The sequence below is a fragment of the Lampetra fluviatilis genome, chromosome 48 (genome assembly GCF_964198595.1).
Source record: "Lampetra fluviatilis chromosome 48, kcLamFluv1.1, whole genome shotgun sequence".
NCBI lineage: Eukaryota > Metazoa > Chordata > Hyperoartia > Petromyzontiformes > Petromyzontidae > Lampetra > Lampetra fluviatilis.
Window position 1 is genome coordinate 3,742,780 of NC_136322.1, and position 15,478 is coordinate 3,758,257.

Genomic DNA, 15,478 nt, shown 5'->3' on the forward strand with positions numbered 1-15,478 from the left:
GCGTGGTTATCCATGCCTGCTACGCGGACCCGCGGTGGAGGGGAACCCTCGGGTGACGGCTCCCACACCCTGGGTGAGGAGCCTAGCGGCGGTTCGCTTAGCAGCGGGGGGGCGATTGATGATGTTAGTCCGGCCGTTAGTATTATCGAGGGAGGGATCTCGGGGGCTAGCGACCCCCACAAATTGGTGTCGGAAGCGGTACGGACCCCCGCGTTACCTCACGCTAAAATAAGACTGATATTTACCGGCCGGGGGGCCCCTTCGTGGAAGGCATTCGCCCGCAATCTCTTAGGGGCCAAGGAAATTAATGGATGGACGGACGCGCAGGCAGTACGTCAACTTAATATGAATCTTGATGGGCGGGCAGCCGATTTTGTAGAAGCGTTACCCGCGAGCGCACAGACACAGCTAGAGGAGCTGATGCGCCGACTCGATCAGCGTTTTGGCACGCGTGACGAGGAGGAAGCAAAATCGGCCTTAGAGGCGCGCCGTCGCCAACCTGGCGAAGATCTCCGTGATTACGCCGAGGATGTGCGCGAGTTAACAAAGATCGCACGCCCGGGGTACGCAACTGAGGTTATTGAGGAACTGGCTGCCGAGAAAATCCAGCGGTACCTGTCTCGCACGGCGTGGTGGCAGCCAGACATGAGCTGCCCACGTCTTCCCTTTAACACCCTTGTCGAGCGCGCACGTAAGTGTGAAAGAATTCACAGCGAACGCGCGCAGCTCCGGGGGCTGGGACGAGAGCGCGCCATTGCGAGCCTGCTCTCGGAAGACGAGGAGGAGGAACAGGAGCTCGCGAGGACGGTAAGGGGCCGGGAAAGAGAACCTCCAGTGTCCCGCGAGACAACCCCGGGATGGGTTGCCGGTATACAAACGGGTATAAAGGATGTCTCCGGCCAGGTAACCCAGGTAGGTGACAGGGTAACCCAGGTAGGTGACAGGGTAACCCAAGTAGACAACAAGGTAACCCAAGTACGGGCACACATGACTGCGCTGGAGACAATGGTAGAGACGGTCCAGGCCGAGGTAGGAGGATTAACTGGGAGGATAGCCCGACTAGAAGCAGAGTATGAGCAACAGCGCACGGGGGGAGGAGGGAGTGGGCAGAAAGTTCGCCACAGAGCCGCCACTCCTCCCAGGACGTGTTATGTGTGCGACCGTCGAGGGCATCTCATGAGGGACTGCCCTCAGCGCGCCCGTGCGAGGCCGATGCATAGGTCAAACACTAAGCCCCCCCTAGAGAGGGGACCACCAGGGGATGAAATCGACGTAGACCCGACCCAAACCAGCTGTAATAATAATGGCGAGCGAGTGATCCATAAACAGGTTACAACGACAACACCCAAGGGCGCATGGACCTCGGGCGATTGGCTGCGGGAGCTGGTGGCAGGGATAACGGGAGCCACGTCGCTGGTGGAAGGCCAGGTGAACGGGCAGCGCACCCGGATCCTGTTGGACACGGGCGCCGTGGCCTCTCTCATGAGCGCCGCGCACTGCAGCCTGCTCGGGGTGGACGTGGGCTGCCTGCAGGCCCCGGATCGCGCGCTGCACACGGCAAGCGGAGCCGGGATGGGGTTGCTGGGGAAGGTCTCCCTCGAGGTCCGTCTAGGAAACCAGGTGTGCACACAGGAATTCTACGTTTCGAGTGTGTTGTGCCACGAGTGCATTGCAGGAACGGACCTCCTGGAAAAGTTGGGACTTAACGTACAGCCCCGGCAACGATGCGCTACGGTGGAGGGCAGCGGGGAGCGGATTCCGTTCCTAGGACAGGAGCCGAATCGCCCACGCTTCACACCCGTGGCCGCTACGCTGGTGTCGGCCGTCACCATCGGGCCTCTCGCCGAGATGCTGGTGCCAGTGGCAACCCTCTCCACCGACCCAACCCACCGACCATCGGGCGAGGTAATGCTGACTCCTCACCCGGAGTTGGCATCGCGATACGGGGTGGTAGGGTCAGCCACACTGGTAAACGCAGATGGGGGCCGGCTGTTTATACGTGTGTTTAACCCACACAGTACCCCGGCAATGATACGACGACGCACCCCGGTAGCCACCGTACACCCCCTGCACGCTCGCCACTCGAACGACTCGGTGTTCGCACTCTGGGCGGAGGACCCTGGCCGCCCCGAGGACAGCCAGGATCTGGCCTGGCGAGTCGGCCCGACCCCCCGAGCCGAGATTGTTCCCCTGCAGGATGCGCTACATGTGCCTTGGGCAGCCTTACCTAAGGGGGAGGCCGATCAGCTGCGCGGGTTATTGCGGGAGTACGCCGACGTGTTCAGTGAGCACGATTCGGACGTGGGCCGGACCGACCTGGTCAAGCACCAAATTGACACAGGTGCAGCCCGACCCATCAAACTCCCCGCATACCGAGTGGGCGCGCCTGAACGGACCCAGATCAAAGAGGCAGTCACGGATATGCTACGCGATAACATAATCCAGCCCTCCGCGAGCCCTTGGTCTGCCCCGGTGGTACTGGTAACGAAAAAGGACGGATCGACTCGGTTCTGCGTTGATTACCGAAAATTGAACGCAGTCACCCTCGGCGACGCTTTTCCCATCCCACGCATCGACGACACCTTCGACAGTCTCGCAGGAGCGCGGTATTTTTCCACCCTCGATCTGGCGTCCGGTTACTGGCAGGTGGAGATGACGGAGGAGGATCGGCCAAAAACAGCATTCACCACCCCGATGGGCCTGTTTGAGTTTCGAGTGTTGCCGTTCGGACTCACTAACGCGCCCGCGACGTTCCAGCGGTTGATGGAGTTGGTGATGCGGGGCTTGCAGTGGGAACAGTGCCTGATTTACCTGGACGACGTAATAGTGTTCAGTAGGTCGCTGTCCGAACACTGGTCCAGGCTGCGGGAAGTATTCCAGCGACTGCGAGCAGCCCATCTCAAGCTCAAGCCACGTAAGTGTTACATTGCGCAACGCGAGGTGGGGTACCTCGGACACCGAGTCAGCGAGGCAGGGGTGAGCACCGATCCCGAGAAGGTGCGTGCCGTAGTGGATTGGCCGCGGCCGAGGAACCTGACGGAGATCAGGTCATTCTTGGGACTCGCCACTTATTACCGTCGATTTGTAAAGGGATTCAGTGAGATTGCACGCCCCCTCACCCAACTCACCTCCCCTAAGAACCCCTATCAGTGGTCGGAGGCCTGCCAGACGGCTTTCACCACACTCAAAGACCACCTCACCCACACCCCCACCTTGGCTTTCCCAGATTTCACCACCGATTTTATTTTGGACACTGACGCCTGCAGCAGTGGGCTGGGCGCGGTGCTGTCGCAAGTGCAGGGCGGGACGGAGCGGGTCATCGCGTACGCCAGTCGGACCCTGAGCGGGGCCGAACTGAACTATTGTGTAACCCGTCAGGAACTGTATGCTGTAATTTTCGCGTGTAAACAGTTCCGACCGTACTTGTACGGCAGGAAATGTCGTGTGCGCACCGATCATTATGCACTGCAGTTCCTCCTTACATTCAAGGAACCGCGGGGGCAGATGGCTCGATGGCTGGCGCAGCTGCAGGAGTACAACCTGCAGATCGAGTACCGAGCGGGGCGGACACACGCGAACGCGGACGCCTTGTCAAGACGGCCCGCGGTGCGCGCTGAGACGAGGGAGGGAGACGCCTGCCCGTGCTTCACGGGGGGACGCTGCCGCCAGGCAGCAGAACCCAAGGAGCGCGCGGAAACTAAACTCCCCCCCCCGAGAGAGAGTGCAGTGTGCGCCACAGAGACCCTCGCAGGTGGCACTGAGGATCCCGTCGACCGCCCGGCAAGCGCGGGACCCGCGGCTCGGGACCCGATCGGACGGACCCAGGAGGACGTCGGCTGTGCCTTCCCGGGCCTAAACGACGAGCAGCTGAGACAGACCCAGCAGCGAGATCCGGATCTGGCGGCAGTGGAGGCGGCACTGCGGGAGGAAAAGAGCGCCCTACCAGGACCCTGGAGCGGTTTGTATGCCCGGTTGTGTGTACAGAACGGAGTGGTACGGGAGTTAACCGAGGCCGGCCAGCCGGGGTGTATCTGTGTTCCTGCCCAGGTGCGACCCCAGCTGCTACGACTGGTACACGACCACCCGCTCGGGGGCCATGATGGGGAACGGCGCACCCGGGAGACTCTGCGTCGCCAGTATCTCTGGCCTAAATTGGCGCAAGATGTGGCCGCCTGGGTGCAGGGCTGCCGGGCCTGTCAGCAGTGTGGGCAAAAGCCGGCGAGGTACCAGGTACCCCTGAGGCCGTTCCGAGTCAGTCGGACGAATCAGTTGGTCGGAATCGACCTGCAAGGGCCCTTTCCACGATCCCACCGGGGCAACCGATATATTCTTGTAGCGGTGGAGTACTTCACCCGCTACCCCGTGGCGGTGGCTATCCCGGATAAAACAGCCCTCGTAGTGGCCCGGGCCTTCGTGGAAAACTACGTACTTAAGTGCGGGATCCCCGAACGAGTCATTACCGACCAGGGTAGTGAATTCGAGGCCGAACTATTCCAGGCGCTGTGCCGAGAGTTCGGGATCCAGAAGGACCGAACCACGGCATATCACCCCCAGGCGAACGGGATGGTAGAGAGGATGAACCAGACTCTGGCCGGGAAGCTTAAACGCATGGCGGCCGCGAATCAACAGGACTGGGACGAACACCTCCCCTATGCCCTGTTCGCCTACACCACCGCCGTTCACACATCTACAGGACAGACCCCGTTCCTAATGATGTTTGGTCGCGAGTCTCGCCTGCCCGCAGATCTGCTGTTCGGTGTCCCTCCGCCGCAACGGGAGGAAGGGAGCCACCCCGTGGAGCACTTGCTGGAGACCCTGCGAGGGGCCAGGGGCCGAGCCTACCCGCACGGAGAGGCCGCGCACCAGCGGCAAGAGCAGGGCGCCCGACCCCGTATGGAGCCCCCCTTCTACACTGCGGGCTCCGAGGTGTGGCTGTACACTCCCCGCGTCGGTGCCGGACAGGTGGGGAAGCTGACCACCTACTGGCGAGGACCCTGGATTGTGAGACGGCAGATCTCACCATGGACGGTGCTGATTCAGGGAGGAGAGAGGGGCCGGGAGATGGTGGTCAACATCCGCCGACTGAAGCCGTGGCGAGCAACCCCCGAGGGGGGGAGCCCCGCCATCCAAGTACCCCGAAACCCCGGGGTCCCCCCACCCCCCGTGCCCGGGGGCCTCGCGCAGTATATGGGCCCCACGGAGCCCCGGGCTCCGAGGGGCCCCGGGCGGGGCCGGGGGCGACGAGGACGGCGACCCTTAAACCCCACCGCCTCTGAGTTTGTTCCCCAGCCCGCAGGTGCCAGAGACCGAGGGGAGCCGTTGGAATGGAGGAGGAGACCACCGCCGGAGCCCCAGGAGACGGAGCCGCCACCCCCGAGGCCAGCCACAAGGGCCGGGCGAATCCCGCGGACCCCGCGGCGATACCTCGTGGGGGCAACCCAGGCGAGGTGCTCCAGTCAACCCGGGACGGGGACTGGCACCCCGGGGGGCTATGTGGTGCCACAGCGACGGGGCCGCTCGGCCGAGCCAGGGAGCCGCCCGGCTTCCACCGCCGCACTGCCCCCATCACCCCCCCCACATAAACACGCACCCGCACCCACGTAGGGCCTCGTGGTCGGGTCACCTACCCTGAGTTTTCACCCGAGGGCCCCCTAGGGGGGTTACCCCACGGTTTCTCAGGGCCAGGGAATTGGACAGGACCCTTCCCAGGCCAAGTAACACTGCGGCGCCGTGGGCGGATTTGAGATCGCACGACCACGGCGAGCTCAGAGAGCCCCGCAGTTAGAAACGCATACAAACACAAACACGGGTCAGCAAGGCAGATAGCTGGGATCAGGAACCGGGACGACTGATTGGTAGAAAGTTCAAAGGCCGGCGGGATCGCAAAAGAGCGGGAAATCCTAGGCTCAGGATTGGTCGAGAGACCAAGGCGGTCGGGACGGGGGCGCCTAGCCTTTGATGTGAATAGTTTAAAAGAAAACGCAGGGGCAGTAGGGAACTCTCTTCTTCTGGAGTTTGGACACGGGGTCAGCGACGAAGGAGTCATCGGGCGAGCCGCTAGATTGTCTGCAGGACGATCTGAGCGCCGCAAGGTCACCAAGGACTACAGACGGTATCGTGTTGCGCGCCTTACAACACCTCAGAGCGGAGGGTAGGATCCGTAGGAGAGGGTTAGTTCGGGGTAAGGACGAGTAGGAAAGCGGTTTAGCAGAGAGCGCAGCATAGAATAGGGCTACACGGCACCAGAGTGTGGGTTAGAAGCGCCTTGCTGTCCCGCACACACACACGGGTGGCTCGGTTGGTTAGCAAGGGCTAATAAAATCTCGAGCGTAGTAACAAAACCGTGTTGTTGGGTGTTTTTGGAACGTGGTATTAGCGTGCACTGCATTCGCGAGTGTGTGGTCGTTGTACGCATAAAGGCCGTGGTCTCTGTACGATTGTGCGGGTACGGAGGTGTGTGCGTTAACGCCCGGGGAGAGCACTTTTGGTGTGTTGGCGTGACTACGCAGCCGTGTGAGAGGAGAATCGTCCTTGTACGATATTTGTGTTGACGTGCACGCGCGAGTGGGGGAGGGGACGAGTCGTCGTGTCGGCGTGTGCCCCGCTTGCGTGCGCTCGTTACTTGCGTAAGCTCTCGGCGTGCGTAATCGGCGTGCCCAAGGTGCGCGATCGTAACGTGGGCGGCCAGCGCGGCGCAGAGCGGCGCAGGAGTGGGTATCGCGTGTGGAGCTGTATGCGTGTGTGCGCGCACGTTCACGACGTGTGTAACACAGGTGCGCGATCCTAACGTGAGTGGTCAGGGTTGGGTGAGTGCCGTGCAGAGCTGTGTGTGGGTGTGCGCGTGCGTGGTTATCCATGCCTGCTACGCGGACCCGCGGTGGAGGGGAACCCTCGGGTGACGGCTCCCACACCCTGGGTGAGGAGCCTAGCGGCGGTTCGCTTAGCAGCGGGGGGGCGATTGATGATGTTAGTCCGGCCGTTAGTATTATCGAGGGAGGGATCTCGGGGGCTAGCGACCCCCACAATTGTTCGGTCAGGGCATGCTATGACGATTGTCGGTTTTCAAAAGTGTTACTGATGAACACTATTTTAAACGCACTCGAATTTTTTGCAAGACAAGATGCTTCAACAGACTACTCATATTTAATTCCAACGAAATATTTTCTATTTAAGTTTTGCCTCGCGCGCTCGCGATTCCTCCTCTCGCGCTATGGTGAGGACTGCGCGCCATGTCAACAGTCCCTTGTCACCGAACTTTTAACTGGACGTTTTAATCGAACTTTGAAATGAATAAATATATGGATTTTCAGATGGACAACAAACTGAAGAAAATTACTCAAAATTAACCGACATTAAATAGAAAGTTTAACATTTTACGTGGCAAGAGGTGAGTAGCTCACGCACTGCAGAAGGGTCGCGCGCCTTGAACAAGATCGAGGCACGGTGCACAATCATCACCACTCAAATTCAACTCAAGTGACTCTGCAGTCGAATGTTTAAAGAAAATATATAATCTTACGTTTAATGCACCGACAGAGTTGATATTCTAGGAGCGCAGGATGGTTCATCCGATGGGTTGTTTTTACTGCAATAAGTAACACGTATTTACTGCACTAAGTAACACGAATGAGTAATCATTGGAAAGATGTTATTAACCATGTAAAAAATATTTAACTACACATATTTGTACCATCTTATTTGACAAGTAATATTATACTTTACCGAGTGTTGACATCCCCAGCGTTTACCAGTACTTTTTTGCTTACTATCAGCTAACACCGGCCACAACCCTGAGCTGATGTGCTCATTTGATCCCTTTTCTGACCGCTCAAAAAGAGCGAGTTTTATTCTTTAAAAAACACGATTCTTTCTTCCAATAGGCATCCCAATTTATTCTAAACCATGTTCCATGATTGAGGCAATGTTGGAATGCTGCTCAAATACCGTTCCTAAATTAGACATAAAGGGTATCTGGAATGAGCAGAGCATTCGTTTAATTGCGAGCAATTTGGGACGAGGGCAACTCGACGACGGTGTCCTTATTAAACAGGACCCTGCGGGGTGGGCTGGTAGGAACGAATAACCAAATAATATAAACATAATGTATTATTACACTTGTTAAGCCAGGAAAGCCCCACTGAGTCAAAAGGTTTTTGTAGGGTCCTGCCAAGTGTTTGCAGTAGGGGGCGATGTTGCTACACCTAATCGGACGATACGAAGGGAGAGATTGAGGCCTAGTTCTAGGCTTTAGGCCTAGCTGTATGCTTTAGGGCGCTGTGAGTTAATTTTTAATTTAAATGATTTAATGATTCATGTAAAAGCTTTAAATTTAAATGTTTCTATTTAAAAACATGAGGGAATGTAACATTGTTAAACATAACTCCCTTTCACACACGCGGGGGTACGACACGAATGGAGAGTTTCAGGCCTAGTTCTAGGCTTTAGGCCTAGCTGTAGGCTTTAGGGCGCTGTGAGTTTTTTTTTAATTTCAAAGTTTTAATTAAAAGCTATCTCAGGGAATTATTAGGGCGCTGTTAGTTGTTTTATTTAATTTCAAAGTTTTAATTAAAAGCTATCTCAGGGAATTATTAGGGAATGTTACACGTGTTTAGCCAGGAAAGCCTCATTAATTTAAATGTTTTAATTAAAAGCTGAGGGAATTATAAGGGAATGTTACACTTGTTTAGCCAGGATAGCGTCAGAGTCAAGGTTTTCGTAGGGTCATGCCAAATGTTTGCAGTAGGGGGCGATGTTGACGGACGGACACATTAATCTATTGGTGGTCTGGTCCACTTCGTTCCTACCAGTATAACAAAACTCCTGTGTACGACTGTCCGAGCTCTTTGCAAGTAAGTGGGTGGCTCTGAAAAGAGCCGTTGTTGTGGTGGTAGAGGCGGCGGCGCGTTCACTTCTTTGCCTGAGAGGTCTTCTTGGGCAGCAGCACGGCCTGGATGTTGGGCAGCACACCGCCCTGGGCGATAGTCACGCCGCCCATGAGCTTGTTGAGCTCCTCGTCGTTTCGCACGGCGAGCTGCAGGTGTCGGGGGATGATCCTCGTCTTCTTGTTGTCGCGGGCGGCATTGCCAGCCAGCTCGAGGATCTCGGCAGAAAGGTACTCGAGCACGGCGGCCAGGTAGACGGGTGCTCCAGCGCCGACCCGCTGGGCGTAATTGCCCTTGCGGAGCAGCCTGTGAACGCGACCCACGGGGAACTGCAGGCCGGCGCGGGAAGAGCGGGACTTTGCCTTGGCGCGAGACTTGCCACCGGTCTTGCCGCGTCCAGACATTGTTAAGCGACCTAGGATGGAAAAAGCACTGGAGACAAAGTACGAACGATTTGTGACGTTAACACGCACCACCGGAGCGGCATTTATAGCGGAGACGAGGATCGTAGAGCGCGCCGCTGCTGATTGGCTCCTCTCGGTCGAGTCCCGCCCTCTCCTTGAGCCACCAATGAAAAGCCGGGACGCGAGGATTCGATGTTGACTTTAATTATTTGTATCCATATATATTTTAATGCGGGCACGCATCTTATGAATGAAACAATGCGATACACGTACTTAATAGGTTCAAGTTTTAAGCATGATAGAGTTAATTAATGGGCACGTGCTGGAAAGTCAAACTTATAAGCGGATTCCGCAAATATCAATGTATTATTGATTATAATAATAATTTTGAGGGACCGCATTGGTTATAAGAAATCATTGTGATAGCCTTGAGCTCGTGATTGATCGCCCACGTGCCTATACGGTGTATATATATTTTCCTTTAACCGCCTGTTCGGGCAATGCCTAAAAATATATGTGCGTGAATAATTCAGTCTCTTAGTTTGCAAAATGTGAACTTCTTATCAGCTCGGGCTTGAAACAACATAAACCAATATCTTTGGGTTTAATAGTTAATATATTTCACCAAAATAACCCTTTTGTTGAACATTATGTAAGCATGGTTTCACAACGCTTATATACGACACCAACGTGTGATGTTGAAAAATATGAGCGGCGGGGTATAGAAAATGAACTTCATTGTCGCTTACGCCTGACGACTCGTGAGAGCAGTGACCAGCAAACGAAGGTTTCCGGCACCCGAACTTTGAAGAACACACATGGAAGCGTTTTCATGAGTAAGTGGTGGCTCTGAAAAGAGCCTTTGTGTTGTGCTTTGAGGGCCGAGCTGGGCGTTCAAGCGCGCTCGCCACGAATGCGGCGGGCGAGCTGAATGTCCTTGGGCATGATGGTGACGCGCTTGGCGTGGATGGCGCACAGGTTGGTGTCCTCGAAGAGCGCGACAAGGTACGCTTCGCTGGCCTCCTGCAGAGCCATGACAGCGGAGCTCTGGAAGCGCAGGTCGGTCTTGAAGTCCTGCGCGATCTCCCTGACGAGGCGCTGGAAGGGCAGTTTGCGGATGAGCAGCTCGGTGGACTTCTGGTAGCGGCGGATCTCGCGCAGAGCGACAGTGCCGGGCCTGTAGCGGTGAGGCTTCTTGACGCCGCCCGTGGCCGGAGCGCTCTTTCGGGCCGCCTTGGTGGCGAGTTGCTTGCGGGGGGCCTTGCCGCCCGTGGACTTGCGAGCCGTCTGCTTGGTGCGAGCCATGGCTTGGTGAGGGCAAAGATTCTCACAGGCGGGGAGAAGGCGGCTTATGTAGCCCAGAGCGCGCGCTCACTGGTCAGCGGAGTCGTGACGTGCGAAGAAGGGGAGCGTGCTGATTGGTTGGCAGCGTGCAATGATCTCGAGTCGTCAACTCTTCTTAATCAACAAAATGTTCACAGTTTGGATCATTTCAGAATGCCGCATCACGATGCAGTAGTACCGTTTGAGCGCCGTCGATGTCTTTAACGGATGTTCTTTTCTCAAGCAAACACCTTTCCGAAAACAACTTTACAGTGCTCTGCATGATCTAAATAAAGTGTGAAGAAACTGCACTTCATTGGAAACAGTAATACGTAAAAATGTCGGAAAGAGGTGATCACAGGAATAGATATATATTCTCTTGGCATTGAGATGATGATCAATTATACTGCACGAGTCATCCATGCTAGGCGCTTACTTTTACATATATGTACACGTGCAAAATGTTAGTTCCTGCCCGAAAATACAACCACGAATTAAATATATTGCATTGCAAGGTTTTGGCGCCAAATATCCAATGTAATATCTGAATGGGCTGCAGATGAAATCAATGGACAATCAAGTCCAAGAAATGCCTGCTGGTGAATATGATGTGCCATGAATATTGTTATCGCTTTTATTCACGTGGAAACATGTTAAAATGCGTTCGATCTCTCCACTTCACTCAATGAGCGAACAATGTCCCCGCGTGAACCGGGGCTTTGTTGGAAGTTTCGTTTTGTACTCCTGCTAGGACTGGTACAAGCAGGTTCGGAGAGGTGGGTGGCTCTGAAAAGAGCCTTTGTAATTAATGGGAGTCGAGGCTTCACTTGGAGCTTGTGTACTTGGTGACGGCCTTGGTGCCCTCCGACACGGCGTGCTTGGCCAGCTCGCCGGGGAGCAGCAGTCGCACTGCGGTCTGGATCTCCCGAGAAGTGATGGTGGAGCGCTTGTTGTAGTGCGCCAGGCGGGACGCCTCGGAAGCGATGCGCTCGAAGATGTCGTTGACGAACGAGTTCATGATGCTCATTGCCTTGGACGAGATGCCGGTATCGGGGTGCACCTGCTTCATCACCTTGTAGATGTAAATGGCGTAGCTCTCCTTCCTGCGGTGGCGTCGCTTCTTGCCATCCTTGCGCGTAGCCTTGGTCACAGCCTTCTTGGAGCCCTTCTTGGGAGCAGGAACCTTGGCCGGCCCAGCGCTCTTTGATGCGGGAGGATCGGGCATGTCGACGCGTTGTAGGCAGCTTCAGGTCAGAACAGACGGGAAGCGAATGTGGATGTCGGTCGGGCGATGAGCTCCTTTTATAGGAGGCGAGATGCAAATCAGAGGATCGTAGTGCGCGGCGCTGCTGAGTGGCTCTTTTAGTACCATCCCTCTCCATCAGCCTCCAATGAGAAACGCGGACGCGATGCTCACTTTAATATCGTTTTTACTGCAAAAAGGACTTGTGAATATAACACAATGTAATGTCCAAACATGTATATTAGTGAATTGCAGCCATGGCCATTGCCTTTGTTTTAATAAGGATGACTGGAAAACCCAATACAGTATATTGTGTTTTGAGCGTGGGTTTTTTTGTTTCTTACGAGGGATTGTTTCACCACTCGTCTAATACGGCGCACGGGCGTTTTAAGAACGCAATTTGGAAAAATACAAGCGCTCGGTGGAGAAAAATAACTTCGCTGTTGTGCTGTACAGGTGGAGATTAGCATTCCGGCACGCTACGTCAATTAGGACGAGTGTGCTGTAAGATTGTGGCGCCAAATGCTCCACGTAATATCGGAATCGGCTGCAGCTGGAAATAATTAACGCAAAAATACCAGAAATGGGTACTGTATTAACGCGTTCAAGAATTACGCCTTGTTAAATGTGACGTGTCGTGAATATCATGATTTCTTTCATTCATGTGGAAGCAGATGAAGATTCGCCAACTCAACAAGCAAACGTCCACCACGCTCACGAGGAATTGGCGCGCAACAACCCAGGACATGTGCTCCATTTAGAAAGTGTTTGGCAACACTGGCGCAAGCAGTTTCGAAGAGGTGGGTGGCTCTGAAAAGAGCCTTTGGGTTGGCTTAGTGTGCGAGAGATGGGCGCTCAGCCTCCGAAGCCGTAGAGAGTGCGGCCCTGGCGCTTGAGGGCGTAGACCACGTCCATGGCAGTGACGGTCTTGCGCTTGGCGTGCTCCGTGTAGGTGACGGCGTCGCGGATGACGTTCTCAAGGAAGACCTTCAGGACGCCGCGGGTCTCCTCGTAGATGAGGCCCGAGATGCGCTTCACACCGCCGCGGCGAGCGAGGCGGCGGATGGCGGGCTTGGTGATGCCCTGGATGTTGTCGCGCAGCACCTTGCGATGGCGTTTTGCGCCTCCCTTGCCGAGCCCCTTACCGCCTTTACCGCGTCCAGACATTCCGACTACTTCTGACAAAGCTCGCGAGAGACTGCGCGCTCAGCTTGCAGCAGCAGCCGCCTTTATACCCGAAGCGTGGTGACGTCACCGACCACCCCTGCCCTCCGCGATGGCTCCGCCTTAAACCTTAGACCTTTAACCTCTGTGACGAAGAAAACCCTCCACTGTCGTCAATAACACTTCCTTGACATGTATAATATGCGACGTTTTGGGCAATGACCCTTCTTCGAAGCACTCTGTAATGATATTGGCACACCCGCAGCGAACGCGAGAGGAACGCGATCTGTTGCAAGATTGCACGTGGAGTGAATAATCGGTGTAAGGTCTTGTTTTCAAGTGAACAAGATGAACTAACTTTATAATCGTGTGAAGCTAAACGGCTTCCAACACAATAGTTGAGTGAACGTCACCAACTAGTTCTCCCAAAGTAAGAAAGACATTGCAAACAATGCGATATTTACGTATAGAAATTAATTTTAATAGAGAAGTTTAGATGGTGCACCGCAATGTTTACAAAACAAAGTGAAAAGGCGAGAACGAGCGAATGGAGGCAAATTGAGTAAAGCTGTCTGGAATCAATACCTTTTTAGACTAAATTCCATATTTGGCACCAGTAACATGATGACGGAATGAAGAGGTGCAACACATAATTCGGACGTCGCTGAGATTACTCTGCACTCCGTTCGAGTGAGGGAGCTGCCACCCGCCTCGCCTGTGTTTGTGATCCCTGCTTTCGGGCTCGATTACTCCCATCACATCAATGCTTAAAACACATCGAGTGGGTAAAATGTTATAGTTAATTTGGCGAATGTACGTAACTTATCCAATCTACACAAATCCTCACGATTGAACTGCACCAAGCGTCGAGCTCCTTGATCAGGGCCGAGGCAAGGCGAGCAACCATCGCCACGCCGTAAATGGGTTTGACTTACAGAATATGGCACGCATTCAACAGCAACGTAATACACTGTCATGTGTTAACGATGAACTAATTGAAGCGCAGCAGCATCTGGTTCACTTTTTTAACTAAGTGGGTGGCTCTGAAAAGAGCCGTTGAGGTGGAGTGAATCGAGCGTCGTCCGATCGGATTCACTTCTTTGGCGCAGTCTTCTTGGGCTTGGCCGCGGCCTTCTTGGGCTTGGCCACCTTGGGTTTGGCGGCCTTGGCCTTGACGGTCTTGGGCTTAGCGACCTTGGGCTTCGCAGCCTTGGGCTTGGCTGGGCTCTTCGCCGCCTTCTTGGGCTTAACAGCCAACTTCACCTTTTTGGGGCTCTTGGCCGCCTTGGCAGCCGCGGGCTTCTTTGCTTTCTTGGGAGACTTCTTGGGCGCGGTCTTCTTGGCTGCCGCGGGCTTCTTCACCTTCTTGGCTGCCGCGGGCTTTTTAGCTGCGGGCTTTGCCGTTGACGACTTGGGCTTCGCCTTTGCGGCAGCCTTTTCCTTGTTGAGTTTGAAAGAGCCAGACGCGCCGCTGCCCTTCACTTGCGCCACGGCGTCTTTGGCCACGAGCTTCTTGATGGCCAACTTCACGCGGGCATTGTTCTTCTCCACGTCGTATCCTCCGGCAGCAAGCGACTTTTTGAGCGCAGGAAGAGACACGCCGTTCCTCTCCTTGCTGCTGGCCAGAGCCTTGAGGATGAGCTCGGACACGCTGGGGCCGACCTTCTTGGCCTTTGGAGCGGCGCGCTTCTTCTTGGGGCTTTTAGGCGCTGAAGTAGCCGCAGCTGGTGGTTGAGCAGGAGCAGTCTCCGCCATCTCAAGACGTCGCTTTTATCGCCTCGCCTCTTTGAAATCGAAATCAGCGCTCTCACGAATTCGAAACGAGTGTTCTCCAGGCCCGAGGTTATTATAGAAGCGGCGTACTGAATGCGGACGTCGCTGAGATCATCCAGAACTCAGCTCTGGTGAGGGAGTTGCCACCATACTCACTGTGTTTATCACGCCTGCCTTTGGGCTCGATTACTCCCGTAACGTTCATACTTACATGCATCTAGTTGATACATTATCACGAAGATCACTTCTTTAATGTACGTTACTTATGCAATATACGACAATGCTCACGATATAAATTATAATTCAAAACAAGTGAACAACCAACATTTGGGAGACATTGTTCGGTCAGGGCATGCTATGACGATTGTCGGTTTTCAAAAGTGTTACTGATGAACACTATTTTAAACGCACTCGAATTTTTTGCAAGACAAGATGCTTCAACAGACTACTCATATTTAATTCCAACGAAATATTTTCTATTTAAGTTTTGCCTCGCGCGCTCGCGATTCCTCCTCTCGCGCTATGGTGAGGACTGCGCGCCATGTCAACAGTCCCTTGTCACCGAACTTTTAACTGGACGTTTTAATCGAACTTTGAAATGAATAAATATATGGATTTTCAGATGGACAACAAACTGAAGAAAATTACTCAAAATTAACCGACATTAAATAGAAAGTTTAACATTTTAC

General features: G+C 54.5%; 5 protein-coding genes across 5 annotated transcripts; all 5 read right to left on the reverse strand.

The window, feature by feature from the left end:
• Positions 1 to 8,905: 8,905 nt before the first annotated feature.
• Positions 8,906 to 9,343, reverse strand: LOC144948190 (histone H2A). The gene has a single exon (XM_078877621.1). It carries the CDS (start codon positions 9,284 to 9,286, stop codon positions 8,906 to 8,908), a length of 381 nt encoding a protein of 126 aa, XP_078733747.1. The 5' UTR covers positions 9,287 to 9,343.
• An 837-nt stretch (positions 9,344 to 10,180) lies between these two features.
• LOC144948056 (histone H3) lies at positions 10,181 to 10,591 on the reverse strand. Its single transcript, XM_078877484.1, has one exon. It carries the CDS (start codon positions 10,589 to 10,591, stop codon positions 10,181 to 10,183), a length of 411 nt encoding a protein of 136 aa, XP_078733610.1.
• An 841-nt stretch (positions 10,592 to 11,432) lies between these two features.
• Positions 11,433 to 12,609, reverse strand: LOC144948057 (histone H2B type 3-B-like). Its single transcript, XM_078877485.1, has 2 exons — positions 12,599 to 12,609; positions 11,433 to 11,853 (listed from the first exon to the last, which is right to left on the reverse strand). The coding sequence occupies exons 1-2, from the start codon at positions 12,607 to 12,609 to the stop codon at positions 11,433 to 11,435; spliced, it is 432 nt and encodes a 143-aa protein (XP_078733611.1).
• Positions 12,610 to 12,707: 98 nt separating this feature from the next.
• On the reverse strand, positions 12,708 to 13,019 carry LOC144948059 (histone H4). Its single transcript, XM_078877486.1, has one exon. The coding sequence runs from the start codon at positions 13,017 to 13,019 to the stop codon at positions 12,708 to 12,710; it is 312 nt and encodes a 103-aa protein (XP_078733612.1).
• Positions 13,020 to 14,108: 1,089 nt separating this feature from the next.
• LOC144948191 (histone H1.2-like) lies at positions 14,109 to 14,771 on the reverse strand. Its single transcript, XM_078877622.1, has one exon. It carries the CDS (start codon positions 14,769 to 14,771, stop codon positions 14,109 to 14,111), a length of 663 nt encoding a protein of 220 aa, XP_078733748.1.
• Between the last annotated feature and the right edge of the window lie 707 nt (positions 14,772 to 15,478).